The sequence below is a fragment of the Schistocerca americana genome, chromosome 2 (assembly GCF_021461395.2).
Source record: "Schistocerca americana isolate TAMUIC-IGC-003095 chromosome 2, iqSchAmer2.1, whole genome shotgun sequence".
In the NCBI taxonomy this organism is placed as follows: domain Eukaryota; kingdom Metazoa; phylum Arthropoda; class Insecta; order Orthoptera; family Acrididae; genus Schistocerca; species Schistocerca americana.
Window position 1 is genome coordinate 738,047,630 of NC_060120.1, and position 22,150 is coordinate 738,069,779.

Genomic DNA, 22,150 nt, shown 5'->3' on the forward strand with positions numbered 1-22,150 from the left:
TGTATGTAATTGTTATGTCCCCTTGATACTGCAGCTGTTTTTTAACAATGCTGATTGTTTTTTCTACTGGCACATTTGTGTACATGGATGTGATGTCAAAAGATACCAGGATTGCTGTTGATGGTATGTTTATATCTTTTATCTTTTCTATCAGTTCACTTGTATTTTTTAAGTTTCTGTTCTCTGTGAAAGTGTATAATTTCTGTAGCAATGTATGCAAGTGTCTAGCTAGATGGTAAGATGGTGCATTTTTGAAACTGATTACGGGCCTGATTGAACAGTTATTTTTATGTATCTTTGGTAAACTATTGAGGCTGGGTGCTTTGGGATTCTTTTGTGTCATGTATTTGGCCTGAGTTTCTGTGATGGTGACTCAGAGCGTTTTTAAGAGTTTTTTCAATGTTTCTTTGGTACCTTATGGTAGGGTCATTCTATGAATTCTTCTGTTTTCTTGATGTACTCTGCTGCCTTCATCAGTACAAGTGTATTCCCTTTGTCTGCTGTGGTGATGATTGCATTGTGTTTTTGGAATTTTTTGTTTAGTTTTATAGATATATTTTGCTCTGATGTTTTTGTTTTTGAGATGCTGTGGGTCTTCTTCTCCTTTATTATGTGTTTTATCTCTTCTGCTACAAGTTCCTATGTCAAGTTGGCATTGAAATTTGGGTTCTCCAATTTTTCTTCTTGCTTTATTATGTATTCTGTTTCTGTGATCAGGTTTTCTATGATTTTGTGTGACAGGTTTGTGTTTATGTTTTGTGTTTAGGCCTCTTTTCAAGTAATTTTCTTTCTTGTTTTGTTAATTCTATGTCAGTTAAATTGACGAGTCTGCCATGGAACTGATGTTGGGTCCCTATTCTGTCTTCTTTATCTATTGTTGTGGCAGATCTCATGGGGTGATTCAGTTTCTTATTGTGTGTTTCTTTCTTTTTGTTCATTAGTGTTTCTGTGTAAGACCTGACTTCTTGAGTTATGTTATCAAAATGGGTTGGTGTTTCTAAGAGTTTGGCTAATTCAAGATGTGTTTTGTACAGTTGAAGATCAAGCTGCTGTTTTTTCGCATATAGGAAACAAATTTCTTCTTCTAACCAAATAATTTCTGCTATTCTTTTGGTTACTTGTGCCGCAGGTGACTTGCTGTTTACATTGACTTTTACAAAACCAGGGGTTATGTTATTACTTTGACAGATTTTGTTAAACCTGAGGTTGAGGACAGTTTTATGCAGTTGTACTGTTATATTCTTGCATTTGTTGTAGAGCTTCATGGGAAATGCTTGGCTCGGAGTTGAGATACTCATTTTACTAAGGTTTGAAGCTCATCTTTTCTTTCTTCTGTGTTTGCGATTTTAAAACTGGGTGGTTTTGGAAATCAGCCTTATGCAAACACAATTCAGATTATTTTTATATTTACCCAGACATGTTCCAACAAAATGAGCGCCATAATGAACACAAGACCAGCGATGAACAAGTGAGCAATGGCAATAACATATCACCTCTCATTCAGTGTGTCGTCAGAAGTTTGTGTGCAGATCACATTTTGCCACATTTTGTGTAACTGCATGTGAGGTGAAGTAGTGAGTGGAAATTTGTGATAAACTGAGTGAAAGCAATGCACTAAACAGCAGCTGATTGAGACACCAACCAGGGACACGAAACAGGATGGAAAGTGTAAGTACAGAAACGTACATAACCTGTATCCTCGAAACAGCTCTCCACAAATACGCAATAATTTTCTTCATGGTTAGTTTGCAGATGACATGCTGTCAAAAAATCACCCAAAACGAACTCTAAAATCGATGTATAATAATACAATTCAGTTAGCAATGTAATTTTAAGGTGAGTGTCCAAACAAAACGAAGCAAATTACAAATATTGTATTTCTTAGGCCTACAGTAGTTAAATCATTACAAATATGATATTGTACGTTACAGGAATAATAAAAAAATTTGACTGATAGAAGATGACACATTGGTGTCAAAACATGTGTGGGTAAATATAAAAATAAACTAACTGTGTTTGCATAAGGCTGATTTCCAATACCACCCAGTTTTTAAATTGCAAACACGGAAGAAAGAAAAGAGGAGCTTCAAACCTTAGTAAAATGAGTATTTACATAATGTGTATCAAAGTGTAGACCTCTATTAAATCAAGGTAACATAATGACTCTATATCGCATTTTCTTACTTACTTGTAGAAAATATCACTTTGTGTTGAAAACTTTTGGACTTTGCTGTATTTTTATAAAAGCATGATTTCGTTATGATACTGGAAACAGTTTTGAAGTATTTGCATTTTAAGTTGATTTGGACCAAAATATGAAAAAAAATCAATGTGTAAGAGTTAAAACAAAATAAGAGACCAGTGCAGTGACTATTTGTTGCAGAAACACTTAACCCCTAAAATAAAAAAGCAACTAAGAACAAACAGTAAATGTATCAACTAGAGATTGGACTTTTTGTCTAGACAGCATTTCTGAAGGTTTGAAAAATCTGACAGATCTGGTATTACCCATGTTTGTGTCTTAAATGAACTTGTTTACATTGGCCACAAATGTTTCTGCTCTCTTTCTAATAATATGGTCTTCTTCAATCTGATTGCATACAATGACTGTAGTGATATGCCTCGACAAAATTTGTATTCTTCTTTGCAGCCCCTGATGAAATTCAAAGAAGCCTTAAAATTGTCCAGAGCAACTGTCCTAGCAGCTTCCACAGCCCACATTTGAATGTGCAAATAGTGGACTACTCGTTCATAGTCTCTAGCTTTGTCAAACTGTGCCCTGATAGTTTTTTTAAAGTCTAGTTCTATACGACCAAATTGAGGAGAAATCTCCGTCATAGAATGAGTCAGTACATGAAATTACAACAGAAAAGTAATAGCAGATAAAATAAAATGTTCAATAATCCAAAAAACCGACAAGCCATAAGTTTGTGTAATTGCAATAAACAGTATAACACCGGGATCACCTTAATTTTTCAATGTACTCCACAACAGAATAGAACGAGTGACCCACGAGAAAACTCTTCAGTTTAGATTTGAAAGCACATGGATTACTGCTAAGATTTCTGAATTCTTGTGGTAGGTTACTGAAAATGGACACAGCAGTATCCTACATGCCTTTCTGCGCAAGAGTCAAGGAAGTGTGATCCAAACGCAGATTGGAATTTTGCATGGTATTAACTGAATGAGATGTTCTAATTCTTGGAAATAACCTCACACTGTTAACGAGATATGACAGTAAAGTATATATGTATTGCGAGGCCAATGTAAGAATATCCGGACTAATGAACTGGGATTGGCGAGAAGTTCACGAATTTACACCACTTACTGCCTGAACTACCTGTTTCTGAGCCAAAACTATCCTTTGAGAATGGGTGAGGTAACCCACAATACAATACTATACACCGTAAGCGAATAAAAATAAGCAAAGTAGACTACTTTTTGTGTCGAACTATCACTTACTTCAGATAGCGTTCTGATAGTGAAAATGGCAGCATTAAGTCTTTGGACAAGATCCTGAATGGGGGCTTTCCATAACAGTTTACTATCTATTTGAACACCTACAAATTTGAACTTTTCAGTTTTGCTAGTCATATGCCCATTCTGTGAAATTAAAGTGTCATGTTTTGTTGAATTATGTGTCAGAAACTGTAAACACAGTGCCAACATTGCATGCAACATCCTTTACTGTCATCAGCAAACAGAAATATTTTAGAATCACCTGTAATACTAGAGGGCATATCATTCATAAAAATAAGGAACGGGAGTGGCGCCGGCATTGACCCCTGGGGCACCCCCCATAACAGTACCCCTCACAGGCCCCACATCATAGCCACTCTCAATACTCAGGAGAATGACATTTTGGTTTCTGTTATTAAAGTAAGAGGTGAACCAATTGTGAGCTACTCCCCACATTCCATAATGGTCCAACTTTGGAGCAATATTTTGTGATCAACATAATCATATGCCTTAGTTAAATAAAAGAAAAGGTGCCTAGTGTTCGAAACCTTTTGTTTAATCCATCCAGTACCTCACAGAGAAAAGAGGATATAGCATTTTCAGTTGGTAAACCACTCCTAAATCCAAACTGCACATTTGACTGCACATAATGTGAAACAAATTGATCAATTATTCTTATATAGACAGCCTTTTCAATTATTCTTACATAAACAGCCTTTTCAAGAGTTTAAGCAAACACTAATGGCATAGAAATGGGTCTAAAATTGCCTACATTATCCCTTTCTCCCTTTTCATACAGCAGTTATATTACTGAGTACTTTAATCATTCAGGAAACTGACCACTCCTAAAGGAAATATTACAAATATGGCTGGGATAACATGTGCAGCACAGTACTTTAATACCCTGCTAGATACTTCATCATATCTATGTGAGTCATTAGTCTTCAGTGATTTAATTATTGAATCAATTTCCCCCTTGTCAGTGTCAAAGAGGAGTATTTTAGATATCAGTCTCGAAAAGGCATTTTCCACAAGAGTTATATGAATCCTCGTAGAGCCTAAGTTTTTATGTAATTCACAAGCAATGTTCAGAAAGAGATTGTTAAATACAGTACATATATCTGACTTATCAATAACAGAAACATTTTTCTATGTAGTGACTTTATATCATCAACCTTGTGCTGCTGACCAGACACCTCCATGACTGACCATATGGTTTTAATTTTATTCTGTGGATTAGCTGTTCAATTTGTGTACCACGTTGTCTTTGCCTTCCTAATAACATTTTAAGCACCTTACAGTACTATTTGTAATGGGTTACTGTAGCTCTATTGTGACTACTTCCAAAATTCTGATATAATTCTCACTTTATCCTGCATGACATCCTTATCCCACTAGTCAGACACCCAGGCGGTCTTTCACAGCAAGTACACTGTTTAGAATGTTCTAATGGAAAGCAACTTTCAAAAAGCATGAGAAACCTGTTAAAGAAAGCATTATATTTGTCATCTATGTTATTGGCACTATGAAAATCCTGTCACTTTTGCTCCTTAATGAGGTTTAAAAAACTCTCTACTGCAATTGGATAAGCTTTTCTACATAGCTCGTAATTTTATACAACATTTGTTTGAGACCAATAAGCTTTTAGTGTTAAAATTTGTGCATCATGCTCTGAAATGAGAAATGTCCTGCTCACTATCCTTCCCACATGTCCCACAGTGGTATTCTGCCGTCCAATGAACCTACACAATACACTCATCCATCCCTATCAAACCCCTGCTCCCAACCCCTTACCTCATGGTTCCTATCCCTGTAATAGATCTAGATGCAAGACCTGTCCCATACATCCTCCAACCACCACCTACCCCAGTCCGGTCACAAACATCACCTATCCCATCAAAGGCAGAGCTACCTGTGAAAGTCTTATGGTCTACAAGCTAAGCGGCAACCACTGTGCCAAGTGCTATGTAGGCATGACAACCAACAAGCTGTCTGTCTGCATGAATGGCCACAGGCAAACTGTGGCCAAGAAACAAGTGGACCACCCTGTTGCTGAACACGCTGCCGAACATAATATCCTTCATTTCACAGCCTGTACCATATGGATGCTTCTCACCAACAGCAGCTTTTGTGAACTGCGTAGGTGGGAACTTTCCCTGTAACACATCCTACATTCCCATAACCCTCCTAGCCTTAACCTTCGTTAATCATTGTCCTCACCCATCCAGCTCCTTCCCTGTTCCCATTCCAGCATTACACAGCCCTCTATTCCACCAATGCAACCAGTCTTTTTACTTCTCTCCCTTTCCACTACACCCCCTCTCTCCTCTGCCCTCAATTTAATCTCCCCACTGCACCTAGCTGCCCTACTCTCCGCCTCATCCCTGCACACTCCGACTAACAATACTTTACTGTCTTCCACTCCTACCTTGCTATCCCTCCCCCCTTCCTGCCCCACGTTCCTCCTTACCCCCAACCAGTTGCCTCTCCCACCATGCACTGCTGCTTGCAGTCTGTCTCTGTTTGACAAAGGCCTTGTTGGCTGAAAGCTTACTTTCTGACAGTCTTTTTGTTGTGCCTATCGCAACTCAGTATCTCCGCTATATGGTGTGTAGCTATCAGCTGACAGCAGTGATCCCCTTTCCATTGACATATAGTGCTTCACAGCTGCGGGATCTGCATGGTGTCTGTTCTTTGGAAGGAACAGACACTGTAAATTCATAAAATTGGTAAGCCTGACTGGGCAATGGATCCACTTTCTTCAGAGCAAATGCACAAAAGACGTCCGACCTCCGGTGGGAATTTCTGAGTAACAAACGGGAGTATAATGGACAGGGACTATGGACAGGTGGTGCTCGGTGGGAGTGTGGATGGGCCGTGAGGCGTACCAAGGTAGACCGTGCAGTTGCAATAATGCTGTGTCCTGGATGGCACAGTGGTTATCGCACCTGCCTAGTAAGCAGGAGATCCCGGGTTCGAATGCCAGTCTGGTACAAATTTTCGCTTGACACTGATGATTCTGCTTAATGTCCCATTGCAGCTGACAGCAGTGATTGCCTTTCAATTTACATATAGTGTTTCACAACTGCAGGATCTGCATGGTGTCTGTTCTTTTGAAGGAACACACCACACAGTCATACGTATATATATTGGCCTTTACAAATGTCTGCTTGTGTTTGTATATGTGCGGATGGATATGCGTGCCTGTGCGAGTGTATACCTGTCCTTTTTTCCCCCTAAGGTAAGTCTCTCCACTCCCGGGATTGGAATGACTCCTTACCCTCTCCCTTAAAACCCACATCCTTTCGTCTTTCCCTCTCCTTCCCTCTTTCCTGATGAAGCAACCGTTCGTTGTGAAAGCTTGAATTTTGTGTGTGTGTTTGTGTTTGTTTGTGTGTTTATCAACATGCCAACGCTTTATATATATATAAGATTTCTTTGTTGCTGTTCACCCTAATATTCTGATTTGGAATTTTGTAATAGTTCCTGGTATGTAGGTTTTTTTTAAATTTTGTTTATTTTTTTATTTGTACATACAGAAGCCTTTTTATTCTTAATTTAAATGACCACGATGTTTCGTCTATAAATTCTACTAAATTTGTCTTCGTCTATTATAACACTTTTCAGGTACAGGTGACTGATTTATGTTATGTTTTCCAGATACCCTAATTAACACCTGAATGGTAAAATAAATCATACGATATTGGCTGTTAATGTAATAGGAAATATATTATATCTGGCACGTAAGTACATTTCTTAAAGCATTCCCCATATACAGCACTGTGCTTCAGAACCTGGTGCAACCAAATCCTGCAATCTTCTTGTTAACTGAATGGAGACTGGACACTAGACTTCACATTTCCTCTTTAATTTACAGTACTGAGCAGTCACAACATTTGTTTTTCTCATAGATATGCCAGGCCACTTCAGTTAAAATTCCAGAAAGTTGATTTGTATGTTTGTCACAATGGGACATAAAAAAGCTTACGCATAAAATATGTAAAACTCATTCTGGCTTAATATGGCACACTAATGACATCAAAAGTGAGACTCCTGAATTAGAATATATTAGACTACAATGGATCACCATTCATTGGACTTATTCGACAGACTGCACTGACATAAAAAACACACAAACCATCAAAATGAATAAATGATGACTACCGCCCTGTAATTATATTTGGGAGTTCTTAGGAAAACATTAAATAAAATATAACACAACAACAAGTGAAATCTAATACTCATATTAATATCCTCTAAACTGATCTGGTCATCTACCATGTAATTTAACCATTGTATGTAGACAGACTGTGAAGGCCGAAGAGAGACATTACATTTAAGGAACTGTATATTTAAGCCTTAAACCTGTTAAGAACCAGTCTGTAGGATATGTTGTAGAAGGAAGAAAATAACAGCCAATATTAATTTGGAACCACTCTGTCAGAAAGCGTATGAGCAGATACAAATCTTTTCTGAGGTGACAAACTCTACAACAACACGTGATAACTAGAGCTGTAAAACTTTATATCTCCCTCCAAAGTTATTCAGTCCAACTCCACTACTAAATGCTTTGACACGGATGCCACAAGTTTCCCCAAGTGAAATTTCCTAATATTTCCCTGACTTCGAGACAAGTTGTAGCATTTTTCCCCGACAAATTTTGAGGTCTCAAGGGTAAGTTAAGATGTAAGTTGACAATCCGTCTTTGCAGCTATGGTACAAGAAATGATAGTGCAAACAAGGACGTATCTAAAAAAAAACTTGCAAGCAGAAGGTGTTTCCTGATATGAGCAAAACTCTTAAGTACTTACATCAACATCTTTTGTAATGAACTGTTTTTAGATGGCGAAAGCACACCAAATGGCATGTGTGTTTCATTAAGACCGTTCATGTTATTTTATTTCAATAAAACAGAACACTTTTGGTGACAAAAATACGCATTTCCTTGGAGTCGCAGGACAGATTTAAAGTACCTTCACTGGTTTCAGAACTAACCTCAGAAAAAAGTTTGTCTCTTCAAAGAAGTGTATACAACAGGAAAGAAACGTGTAAAACACCACCACAGATGACTGCCACTGTGTTTTATAGGTATTGTGTGATGTTTCTTTCGAGAAATAGATGAGTACATACCAGTGCCAGTGCCTGACACAACTGTCTTCTTCTTATTGCCCATACCTTCTAATATATAAACTACTTTTGAAGTGGCAAAATTTACTAGAACAAACAAAATATGTATAAAATGTTGGACTATACAACATACTTGCAGAGAGACAGTCACAATTCCCAAAATCCACGCCCATAGCCTCTGCCCTGCTGAGGAGCACTGCAGTCCTGGGTCCATGAACAAACCACAAGGATCTGCTGCATTAAACCATTCACAAATAGTCCCAGGTTGTGGCCAGATCGGTGAGACTAGATTCTATGGGCAGGGCCTGCACATTAGTGGGAAATGAAGGGCTTCAGATCCGCAGGCCTGATCTATTAGAGATCCCTGCAGAAACGGTCTGAGGTTTTGGCCCGTCGTGGAAATCCACTCCTGTGGCCAGTTTTTCACGAATCACAGACAGCATGTTGATGAAATGAGACCATGGATTGATCAATCCATGCAACAGATGACTTGTTCAAATACTTTGAGCATCGATAATAAAGAGGATAGGTAGCAACTCAACATAAAGATGATTGCTGAGCCACAGACAGGCATGTAGAAAAGACAATCACACTCTCACAACTAAATTTTTAGCCATAGCTTTTACCAGAAAATGACAGCACACACATATTTACACAATCACTCAGACACAATTCATGCACACACGACCGCCATCTCCAGCCGCTGTGTCTACAGTCCCTGAGAAACTGATCCAAAGAAACCACACCTCATGCCTCCCTGCCTCTCTTTGGCAACTGCTAGGCTAGTGGCAAGAAGTGGTTGCAGCACTGACTGCAAGCTGAGGGGAGTTGTAGGAAGGGGAGAAATAGTAGTACTGAGGGAGTAGGAAGCCGCGCACATACTCACCTGCACCCAGCCAGCGACAATGCATGACACCTCAATAAATGAACCATTTCATCTACTGAGACAAAAACGAGATTTTTTTCAAATTTTGCTGATATTTCCTTGATATGTTTGAAATTCCCTGATCTCCCTGATTTCCAGAGCCTGTGGCAACCCTGTTTGACTTAATAAGGCAGTTCAAACCAATATTTCCATCTCTCCCATATCACTACCCTGCGCTCTTTAAACTTTAAGACAGACAACAAACTGCTCTCATCTCAATGTCAATGAGTTAAAAAATTATAATTTAGATGTGCAAGATGCATAGTACATGGCAAAGGAACTGTATAACCATCAATTACAATTATAAAACACAGGGATGGCATTCCACTTCTAATCCCTATATATTACACGAGCATCATTTTTCATAAAAAGGGAGCTACAAAGAAAGAGGCATAACATGACTGCCATTAATTAAGTTATATTTTCCTTTTACAACACAGATGATTGAGAAAATATCCATACATTATTACTAAAAACTGCTAATAGTCAGTTTTTTTTTGAGTTTATATACACTGCGGAACAAAAGCTCTGTCTTTAAGATACTACTATTTTATTTGAGGAGCTATACCATGGCTCTGTGAAGCTGTTGTATCTGTTGTATTTTTCAGTTGTTTCGCTATGCCTCACTAGAGTTTCTCAATTAAAACTAAGGTCTGACCAGAATCTCTTTTGTTTTGAAATGCAAATATGTTGTAATAAACCAGTATTACAGACACAAGAAGGGACATTCACTAATTCACTAATAACAAATATCTATGCCCTAGAAGACATCACTGTTGATTCTTTCATGTGTTTCAAGGGTAATTTGTTAATGCAATTTAAAACATCAATATGCATCATACTAAAAGGAGTGATATGTGTTCATTGCGCAACTGGCAAGATGTATGCGAGGTGGTTGTACGTCATCTGCAGTCCTAATCATTGTGTGGAAGGGCATACCAATTTACTGCTTGCATGAAACCAGAACAAACGTTTAACCACCTTTGTAGAATGAGCTAGATAGTAGTTGTGACTCATCCCAGCAAGATGACAGTAATGCGTACTAATAAGTCTGGGTCTGCTTCTTGGGTGGCCTGCAGTGCACATATGGAGATGAGGAGAGATATCTTTGCATTCCTGGGAATTTTGGCACTAAATTAGCTATTCACCCACCATCCTCTCACAAAAACCAGTATGTATTCAAGGGGTAACAGAGAACCCTGGTCTCGGTTTAGGCTGATCAGCAAGCATAAGTTATCAGAAGGACCCATGCAGTAATGATGTTACAGTTTGGTTTCACAGTGGAAATTTGGTGAGTAGTGGCACATTTCTGGAAAGATGGCAAAGGTACTTTAATAACCTGCTGAATTGTGAGATACAGCCAGCAGAGGATATCTCTAATGATTGTGAGCAATGATTGGAGGATGAACAGCCACTGGATGGCCTTGGGTTAGAGGACGTTAAAAAAGCTTTAAGGAAATTGGCACTGATAGCATTCCTGCAGAACTGCTAAAATGTGGAGGAGCAACATTAGAACAGTCTCTGTTTGAACTTATCATCCTCACATGGGAACAGGAAAGGATACCAGATGAATGGAATGAAGGAATATTATGTCCATACATAAAAAGGGGCGACCGAATGGAGTGTAGAAACCACCATGGAATCACCCTTCTGAACCTGGGGTACAAAGTGTTATCTAATATTATTTTTGATCGGCTACTTCCACAGGTGGATAAAGAAATTGGAATATACCAAAGCAGATTTCGACGAGGAAGGTCAATAAGAGACCAGATTTTCAACCTGCGCCAAATTTTGGAGAAAACTGTTGAATATAGAATTGGAACACATCACCTCTTTATTGACTTTAAGGCTGCATATGCTGGCATCAATAGAAACCAGTTTTTCCATGCCTTACAGGATATGGGGATACATGGAAAGCTCCTGGGAATGATTAAAATGATGATGTCTGACATAAGAAGCTGCATTCGAGTTTGAGGAAATTACTCAGAACCCCTGGAAATAAAAAATGGGCTACATCAAGGAGATGCATCAGATGCTTATTACTTAATGTAGCACTCGAGAAGGTGATTAGGAAAGCAAGCCTACAGACCAGGGGCACCATCTTCTACAAGTCAGTGCAGATTTTAGCATATGCAGATGACGTACACATCATAGCACGGACAGTACCAGCACTGAAAGAAGCTTTTACAGCCTTAAGTCAAGAAAGTAAGAAGATAGGTCTTATGACAAATGAAGATAATACTAAATACATGGGCTTTGGGAAAGTATATCAACCCAATATGCCGTCAACTTTCAGTGCGAATGGATACACACTTGAAAGGGCTGGTAGCTTCAAGTATCTTCGTTCTACAGTCACCTGCATTAATGACATCTCAACTGAAATTAAGATTAGGCTGATATCAGTAAATAAGTCATATTTTGCCTTGAGTAATTTATTCTGGTCATGACTCCTCAGTCGCCCAACAAAATTCACTATTTATAAAACCTTTATTACACCAGTTCTCACTTATGCTTTGGAAACATGGCCCTTGACGGAAACCGATGCAAGGCTGCCTGATGGATATGAGAGGAAAGTTTTGAGGAGAATAACTGGTGCTGTATGACAGAGAACAATGAACGAAAAGGTACAGTGCAGAATTGTACACTATACAGGGTGTTACAAAAAGGTACGGCCAAACTTTCAGGAAACATTCCTCACACAAAGAAAGAAAATATGTTATGTGGACATGTGTCCGGAAACACTTACTTTCCATGTTAGAGCTCATTTTATTACTTCTCTTCAAATCTCATTAATCATGGAATGGAAACACACAGGAACAGAACGTACCAGCGTGACTTCAAACACTTTGTTACAGGAAATGTTCAAAATGTCCTCCGTTAGCGAGGATACATGCATCCACCTTCCGTCGCATGGAATCCCTGATGCGCTGATGCAGTCCTGGAGAATGGCGTATTGTATCACAGCCGTCCACAATACGATCACGAAGAGTCTCTACATTTGGTACCGGGTTGCGTAGACAAGAGCTTTCAAATGCCCCCATAAATGAAAGTCAAGAGGGCTGAGGTCAGGAGAGCGTGGAGGCCATGGAATTGGTCTGCCTCTACCAATCCATCGGTCACCGAATCTGTTATTGAGAAGCGTACGAACACTTCGACTGAAATGTGCAGGAGCTCCATGGTGCATGAACCACATGTTGTGTCGTACTTGTAAAGGCACATGTTCTAGCAGCACAGGTAGAGTATCCTGTATGAAATCATGATAACGTGCTCCATTGAGCATAGGTGGAAGAACATGGGGCCCAATCAAGACATCACCAACAATGCCTGCCCAAATGTTCACAGAAAATCTGTGTTGATGAGGTGATTGCTCAATTGCGTGCAGATTCTCGTCAGCCCACACATGCAGAGTGTGAAAATTTACAATTTATTCATGTTGGAATGAAGCCTCATCCGTAAAGAGAACATTTGCACTGAAATGAGGATTGACACATTGTTGGATGAAGCATTCGCATAAGTGTACCCATGGAGGCCAATCAGCTGCTGATAGTGCCTGCACACGCTGTACATGGTACAGAAACATCTGGTTCTCCCGTAGCACTCTCCATACAGTGACATGGTCAACGTTACCTTGTACAGCAGCAACTTCTCTGACACTGACATTAGGAATATCGTCAACTGCACGAAGAATTGCCTCGTCCATTGCAGGTGTCCTCGTCGTTCTAGGTCTTCCCCAGTCATGAGTCATAGGCTGGAATGTTCCGTGCCCCCTAAGACGCCGATCAATTGCTTCGAACGTCTTCCTGTCGGGTACACCTTCGTTCTGGAAATCTGTCTCGATACAAACGTACTGCGCCACGGCTATTGCCCTGTGCTAATCCATACATCAAATGGACGTCTGCCAACTCCGCATTTGTAAACATTGCACTGACTGCAAAACCACGTTCGTGATGAACACTAACCTGTTGATGCTATGTACTGATGTGCTTGATGCTAGTACTGTAGAGCAATGAGTCGCATGTCAACACAAGCACCGAAGTCAACATTACCTTCCTTCAATTGCGCCAACTGGCAGTGAATCGAGGAAGTACAGTACATACTAATGACACTAAAATGAGCTCTAACATGGAAATTAAGCATTTCCGGACACATGTCCACACAACATCTTTTCTTTATTTGTGTGTGAGGAATGTTTCCTGAAAGTTTGGCCATACCTTTTTGTAACACCCTGTATATGCTGATGCTCCTGTAACAAAAATCATATGATGAGGAAGGATAAGACGGGCAGGTCATTTGGCAAGAATGGAGGAGTCTGAGGTGATAACGAGGATTCTCTTTGGTAATCCAGGAGGACAAAGGGGGCAAGGTCAACCTTGAGCAAGATGGCTGGATGGAGTGGAAGAAGACCTACAGAAGCTAGTATGCAGAAACTGGACGAGAGTAGCATGTGACTTTGATGGATGGCAGCAGCTCGTTGGGAAGTCCAAGGTTCATCCTGGACTGTAGTGCCACAGAAGAAGAAGAAGAAGAAGAAGAAGAAGAAGAAGGAGAAGTGGCACATTAGTTTCCCTGATTGTCAATCAGGAATGAAGTGAAGGAGATGGAGTGATGGTGTAAAGGCTGGGTTGAGCAGGAAACCTTCAACATACAAAAACAAATACATCACAGGATCAAATCAAATCAAAGTAGTCAGAGACAACAATGCACACAGTGCATCAAACTTCGTATCAAACTCTGCTACAGAGATAGTGGGTATGTCAGCTGTTGTTTCAAAACTGCAGTTCTCAAATTCCTGCTTCACGTTGTCTCTTTCTTTGTCACACATATATATATATATATATATATATATATATATATATATATATATATATATATAGTTCACCTTGTGGAAATTTTGATGCTTTCCTGAAATTACTTGATGGAGTTTTGATTAAATTAATGTCAGCATGTAAAAGTGTAAATCCCATCACACTTGGAGATATGAACTTCAACACTTTACATAACTGTCATGAAAGCAAACATTTTATAAATTTTATTCTATCTTGTGGGGCTAAAGATCTACTTGGACTAGTGGTAACTACAACAGATAACACACATAGCTGTCAACAGATCACATTATAACAAATTACGACCACCCACCTGTGCCATTAGATGTTAAAACTAAAGCCCTGAGAGAAAAAATGGTAAACATGTGTAGCTTGCACAGACTGACTACCTCCAAGTTCACAAAGAATTCTACAAACAGTAAAAGTATCAGTGCCGCAAAGAAGTTGAAGGTTAAATGGAGAGAGAATTAGCCAACAGTTACAAAGCTCAGATACTGTTTCAGAGTCATGCTGGACATTTGTAACTGAAATCAGAACCAACACAACAGAAACTAAAATTAATAATGTGGAATTAACTGTGAATAATGATGTCATTTTGATCTACTCTAATTGGCAATATTTTTAATAATGATGTTACAGGTACTGTCAAAAATGATGTCTACACGAAACTGGTTGAACGGTATACATTTGAGTCCACTAACAAATAGAACTGCAGTACACTACAGCAGTAAGTGTAAATGACATCCTGCAGCTTACTGACAACCACAGTAACAAAAAATCTGGAAGATTAGTTGAAATTTCATCATATCTATTTAAGAACTGTAAACATGAACTAGTGAAACCATTATTTCATTTAATAAAAAGTGTTCTTGAAGACAATGTATTTCCTGATAAGTTGCAACTGACCATAGTCCAACCATTACACACAAAAATGGCAAATTATGTTCAGAACTACAGACCCATTGCCCTACTCTCAACATTTAGCAAACTGATTGAGAAAATAATGTTAAAAGGAATCTTGGAACATTACAACAATGTTGACCTAGTAGGTGATTCCAGCTTGGGTTCAGAGAGGTCAAAGTACCATGTCATCAGCAGTACAGTTTTCCACAATGCACTTGAAAAAATAAATGAAAAGCCCCAAGCAACTGGAGTATTCCTGGACCTCTCACACGCCTTTGATAGAGTACATCATAACATGCTCTTATCACAACTGCGATGAGTGGTGTCATTGGAAAATTCAAGCAATTTCTGGAAACATATTTAAAAGGTAGACAACTGTATACAGAAAGTATATATCGTAATGAAGAAATGATGGAGAGGATATAGTCAAAAATAAGTAACACATTTTATATGAAACCATTTGTAGAACGTAAGTACTTTAGGATTAAAGGAGACACTCACCAAAAAGCAGGCTAACACAAAAGAAGAAGAACTTGCTAGCTTTCAGAGTTATCCCTTGATGAGCTAGAGTAAAATAAACACACCTGTGATTGTGTGGGATTTTTTTTCCACTCTAGATTTGACAGTGTCTAGCAAGAAAATTAGGATTGTGTCAGTATATTCGCATTGTGAAGGGACTGATCAAGATAAGATGGATAGTTTTTATGAGGCACTCAGTGATGTAGTTGTTAGAGTAAAGGACAAGGATAGTGTTCTGCTCATGGGTGATTTTAACGCCAGGACTGGAAATCGAACAGAAGGGTATGAATAGGTTATGGGTAAATTTGGAGAGGATATGGAGGCCAACAGGAACGGGCAGCAACTCTTGGATTTCTGTGCCAGTATGGGCTTAGTAATCACAAACTCCTTTTTTAAACATAAGAACATTCACCGGTATACTTGGGAAGGCAGGGGAACCAGATCTGTCATTGACTATATAATAACAGATCAGGAATTCAGGAAGGCTGTGAGGGACACACGTGTATTCAGGGGACTCTTTGATGACACTGATCATTATTTAATCTGCAGTGAAATTGGGATTGCGAGGCCGAAAGTGCAGGAGGTCAGGTCCATATGTAGGAGGATAAGAGTGGAGAAACTTCAGGATAAGGAAATCAGGCACAAGTACATAACAGCGATCTCAGAAAGGTACCAGTTAGTTGAATGTAGTCAATTACAGTCATTGGAAAAGGAATGGACAAGGTACAGGGACACAGTACTAGAAGTGGCTAAAGAATGTCTTGGAACAGTAGTGTGTAAAAGTAGGAGGAAGCAAACAGCTTGGTGGAATGACACAGTCAAGGCAGCCTGTAAAAGGAAAAAGAAGGCGTATAAAAAATGGCTACATACTAGAACTCAGGTAGACAGAGAAAGTTATGTTGAAGAAAGAAACAAAGCCAAACAGATAATTGCAGCATCCAAGAACAAATCTTGGGAAGACTTTGGAAACAGGTTGGAGACTTTGGGTCAAGCTGCTGGAAAACCATTCTGGAGTGTAATTAGCAGTCTTCGAAAGGGAGGTAAGAAGGAAATGACAAGTATTTTGGACAGGTCAGGAAAACTGCTGGTGAATCCTGTGGATGCCTTGGGCAGATGGAGGGAATATTTTGAAGAGTTGCTCAATGTAGGTGAAAATACGATCAGTAATGTTTCAGATTTCGAGGTAGAATGGGATAGGAATGATGATGGAAATAGGATCACGTTTGAGGAAGTGGAGAAAATGGTCAATAGATTGCAGTGCAATAAAGCAGCTGGGGTGGATGAAATTAAGTCGGAACTCATCAAGTACAGTGGAATGTCAGGTCTTAAATGGCTACACAGGATAATTGAAATGGCCTGGGAGTCGGGACAGGTTCCATCAGACTGGACAAAAGCAGTAATCACACCAATCTTCAAACATGGAAACAGAAAAGATTGTAACAACTACAGAGGTATCTCTTTAATCAGCGTTGTGGGTAAAATCTTCTCAGGTATTGTTGAAAGGAAAGTGCGAGTATTAGTTGAGGAGCAATTGGATGAAAATCAGTGTGGGTTTAGGCCTCTTAGAGGTTGTCAGGACCAGGTCTTTAGCTTACGACAAATAATGGAGAAGTGTTATGAGTGGAACAGGGAATTGTATCTATGCTTTATAGATCTAGAAAAGGCATATGACCGGGTTCCTAGGAGGAAGTTATTGTCTGTTCTACGAGATTATGGAATAGGAGGCAAACTTTTGCAAGCAATTAAAGGTCTTTACATGGATAGTCAGGCAGCAGTTAGAGTTGACGGTAAACTGAGTTCATGGTTCAGAGTAGTTTCAGGGGTAAGACAAGGCTGCAACCTGTCTCCACTGTTGTTCATATTATTTATGGATCATATGTTGAAAACAATAAACTGGCTGGGTGAGATTAAGATATGTGAACACAAAATAAGCAGTCTTGCATATGCAGATGACTTAGTTGTGATGGCAGATTCGATTGAAGGTTTGCAGAGTAATATTTCAGAGCTAGATCAGAAATGTAAGGACTATGGTATGAAGATTAGCATCTCCAAAACGAAAGTAATGTCAGTGGGAAAGAAATATAAACAGATTGAGTGCCAAATAGGAGGAACAAAGTTAGAACAGGTGGACGGTTTCAAGTACTTAGGATGCATATTCTCACAGGATGGCAACATAGTGAAAGAACTGGAAGCGAGGTGTAGCAAGGCTAATGCAGTGAGCGCTCAGCTACGATCTACTCTCTTCTGCAAGAAGGAAGTCAGTACCAAGACTAAGTTATCTGTGCACCATTCAATCTTTCGACCAACTTTGTTGTATGGCAGTGAAAGCTGGGTGGATTCAGGTTACCTTATCAATAAGGTTGAGGTTACGGATATGAAAGTAGCTAGGATGATTGCAGGTACTAGTAGATGGGAACAATGGCAGGAGGGTGTCCACAATGAGGAAATCAAAGAAAAACTGGGAATGAGCTCTATAGATGTAGCAGTCAGGGCGAACAGGCTTAGATGGTGGGGTCATGTTACACGCATGGGAGAAGCAAGGTTACCCACGAGACTCATGGGTTCAGCAGTAGAGGGTAGGAGGAGTCGGGGCAGACCGAGGAGAAGGTACCTGGATTCAGAAGAGGCACCAATGTTAGCACTGAATAGGGGATCATGGAGGAATTTTATAAGGGGGGCTATGCTCCAGACTGAACGCTGAAAGGCATAATCAGTCTTGATGATGATGATGATGATGATGATGATCTAGCTTGTCAAAGGATAACTCTGAAAGCCAGTATGTTTTCTTTCTTTTGAATGTGCCCATCAACAACTCAATGCTCCCGCTTTATGAATGGCCTCCTTTAATCCCAAAGTAATATACATTTTGGTGTTCCTTAGGCATCCATTTTAGGTCCATTTCTGTTTATGTGTTACATTAATGACTTCTCATGTTCTATAGATATTAAGTACTTGATTACTATGTATGCTGCTGACACATCTGGTGTCTATCTGTTGTGCCCACAGTGGTCCAGTCTAGTTAAGGAGATTCAAAACTTTACTGAAAACATTAGAGCTCGCTTTGAAAGAGAGAACCTCAAAGTTAACATAGAAAAAACTAATTATTCTTCACTTTAAACCAAGTGGTCTAAATAGTCAAAATATTGTGACTGATGAAATTCTGTCATAAACCTGTTTGGAATGTAAATTTTTGGGCTTATACATAGATGACCAATTTTCATGGAAGCAGCATGTTGATGACGTCTGAAAAATAAATAAATAAATAAATAAATCAAAATAAAAAAATAAAAATTGTACCTTAATTCTGACATCCTAAAGACACCCATAAAGAAAACTCAAAAATTTTTGTATCACTGCAGCTGTACTTTAGATTTTTGCCACAAAACCACAGCAATGAGAAGTCAGGCAAGATGGCGACAAGCATAAAGAAAGTGTATGTTATACCTGAAATGTATTCACGTCAGTCTGCCACAACAGTGTAACGACGCTTCAGAAAAGATTCACCAGGCGCCAATGGGATGCACAGTTTAAGGTTTCAGGATACCTCTGCATGAGGAAATCAAGGGGTCGGCCTGCAGTGAGTGAAGAAATGGCTGAATGCCTGCAGGTGAGTTTGGCACGTAGACCACTGAATTGTGGTAAATTGGCTATTGCCGTGACTGGAGATCGATTATGGACTTCAACTACCAACAGGATGGTGCTCCACACCATTGGATCACAATGTATGTAAATTCTTAAACAGGAAACTGAGGAACTGATGGATCTGTCAAAGTAGAGTTGACAATCAGCAATTCATGTCGTGGCCTCCACACTCTCTTGACCTAACCCATGCACTTTTTTGTGTGGGGTTACGTGAAAGGTTACGAAAAGGGTTTCCATAATGCAGAAGAGGGCATTGAGGATCATAGCAAAAGTAAAACAAGGAACATCTTGCAAAAGCTTATTCACTTGACTCAATATTCTCAAAGTTTATGCCATGTACATTATAGAAACATTATGCTACTGAAAGAAGAAACAAAGGTCAAAACAGGAACATGGAAATTCATAACCATGATACAAGGCTCAAAAAGACTTTCACATGGTTAACAGAAGATTAACTTAAACAGCAAAAAGCCTCTATGTCAAAGGAGTGTGTCTCGTAATTTATTGCCCAAGTTAAGATGTTGATATGGGTTGCTTTTAAAAAATGACTCAAACATTTGTATAATATAAAACATAATGTACAAAACAAGTCCAGTAATTGTGCCATATTATAAAATGTTTGTAATATGTAACTGTAAATAATTTATACATTGCTAACAATGCCATGCATGTAAATTTACCTGCTACAAGCAGATAATAACAAGAATTTCAAGAGTACTAAGGCAGAGACTTGAAACAATGAAGTAATCATATTACTTCAAGTGAGTAATCTCATGATCTGTGTGTGTGTGTGTGTGTGTGTGTGTGTGTGTGACTCCCAACTCATGTTTTGCTTATAAACACCTCAGACAGCCCCTTTTCTTTGCATTCAGCTAAGTAATGAGAGAGTTTGACAAGCATAGTTGTGCCCAAAATGATGATGGGAAATTTTTGATACAGAGTACAAATTTAGGAAGTTTTTAGAACAATCAGAAGAATATTTGTGTCTTACAAGTAATAAGGAGGAGAACGAGAGATGAATGAGTTAAATAGAAAACTGGAACAACTTAAAATTACACCAAAGGCAAACGGTTGAAGTAAGCTTCATTACAGCAAGTAAATTTAATACTGATAATTTGTTGAGCATGTCAAAAATAGTTAAATCTTATTTAACAATAACAAGACATCAGAACACAAGAAGAATCTCCAATAATTTCCACTGTAGCAAATACAGTGAGAAACAAAGTGAACACACCAAATATGTTTAGCTGGAGCTCTGAGCACCATCAACAATAGATTAGCTTAGCTAATTTGGTGCTGATAAAATGTGACAGGACCCACTACTGTTTACAATAGAAGTCACTCTTCATGTTGTTTACAGCAAAGGTTGTGTGGACATTTTAGAGGACCAAGTGCACCCAATAACATAGATATTGTACGTTAACAAGCACAATGTCTTCGTAGATGACAATGTCTGAATTTGTACTGCTAAACTGTTTCGGTGTGGTTTCAGAAAATGTAGATAAATTTAAGAATGTCCCCCGGTGCCTCCAGTCACTCAACTAGAGAAACAATGAGCATCACTGGAAAATTTCAGAGTAGTGAACTTGATGCAGATTTCCTTCCAAAATATGTGCTGCACTATATGACAAATGGTACAGAATTTCACTGCAAAAAATTCATGAATTTAATGCAACAATTCTGCAGCGTATCACACGTGATTTATGGACTAAAGCAGGTACAAAATTGTAACGTCTGATGTGTTGTCACTATTTTGATAAACAACCCCTTGTCAAAAAAGCATAAAACACTATGGGCAGTTTTGAACATAGTGCTTCAATAAATGAATCCACATTTGCTGGTGACATTAATTACAGTAGAAAAATACTTGCTGTCTATACATTTACATGTACTTTCACATATTAACTACTCACTACAAGATTTACACTTAAATCTACTCAATTTCAGAGAGCAAAATACAAAAAGTAGTAATTAGACGAGATAGCAATATTTTTAAGCCATTTCACGAGGCTATCTGTCATATCATGATTCTATCTCATTCTCCTCCGTAATTCTGCAGCAGGGAGTTAAATCATAATAAACGAACCTGAGCTTTCTCAAATTCTGCTTGGTCAGCAACATCTAACGTCCTCTTGGCCTTGTGAGTTGCATCAGCTTCTTTTTCTCTGATCTGAGCAACAGCCATATTCAATTTAGCCATATTATCTTTAAGTTCTTCCTTTTCCCTAAAAAAATTGTCATGAAAATAAAATAATTAGCTTTATTGTCACAAGTCATGAAATACATAAAATATTAAAAGAATACTTCAATAAGTAACATACATTATTTGAATAATACACAATTAGTGTTACTATTAATCCTGAATGTATTAATCAGCTACTTCAACAAGATCATAACTCCCTAAAATCATTCCCTGAGATGAGATCCATTCTTTCTGAGATCACACAACATCTTTCTGTCGCCCTCCCAATCTCCACGATACTCTTGACAGACCCTGTGCTCCCTCTGCACCCATCTCCCTACTCCATGGCTCCAAACCCTGTGATTGTCCCCACTGAAAGACTTGCCTTTTGCACCCTCCTACCACCACCTGTATCAGACCTGTAACTGGCAAAACATACACTATCAAATGGAGAGCCACCTATGAAACAAAACATCATATACCAGATGTTATGTAAACACTGTTCGGCTGTTTACATCAGCATGACTACCACCAATCTTATCAGTCAGGATGAATGGCAATCACCATACA

The 22,150-nt window shown here is 38.9% G+C and overlaps 1 protein-coding gene across 7 annotated transcripts in view; it reads right to left on the reverse strand.

Moving 5' to 3' along the window:
* The window catches only part of LOC124594806 (serologically defined colon cancer antigen 8 homolog), a 232,612-nt gene that overhangs the window by 169,696 nt on the left and 40,766 nt on the right, over window positions 1–22,150 (reverse strand). For all 7 annotated transcript variants that reach the window (XR_006978156.1, XM_047133238.1, XM_047133239.1 and 4 more), the window contains exon 6: window positions 21,485–21,623. Coding sequence is in view for 6 of the 7 variants with exons in the window: in XM_047133238.1 (XP_046989194.1) it covers window positions 21,485–21,623 (139 nt within the window). In the remaining variant the exon portion in view is untranslated. The remainder of the gene's footprint in view (window positions 1–21,484; window positions 21,624–22,150) is intronic.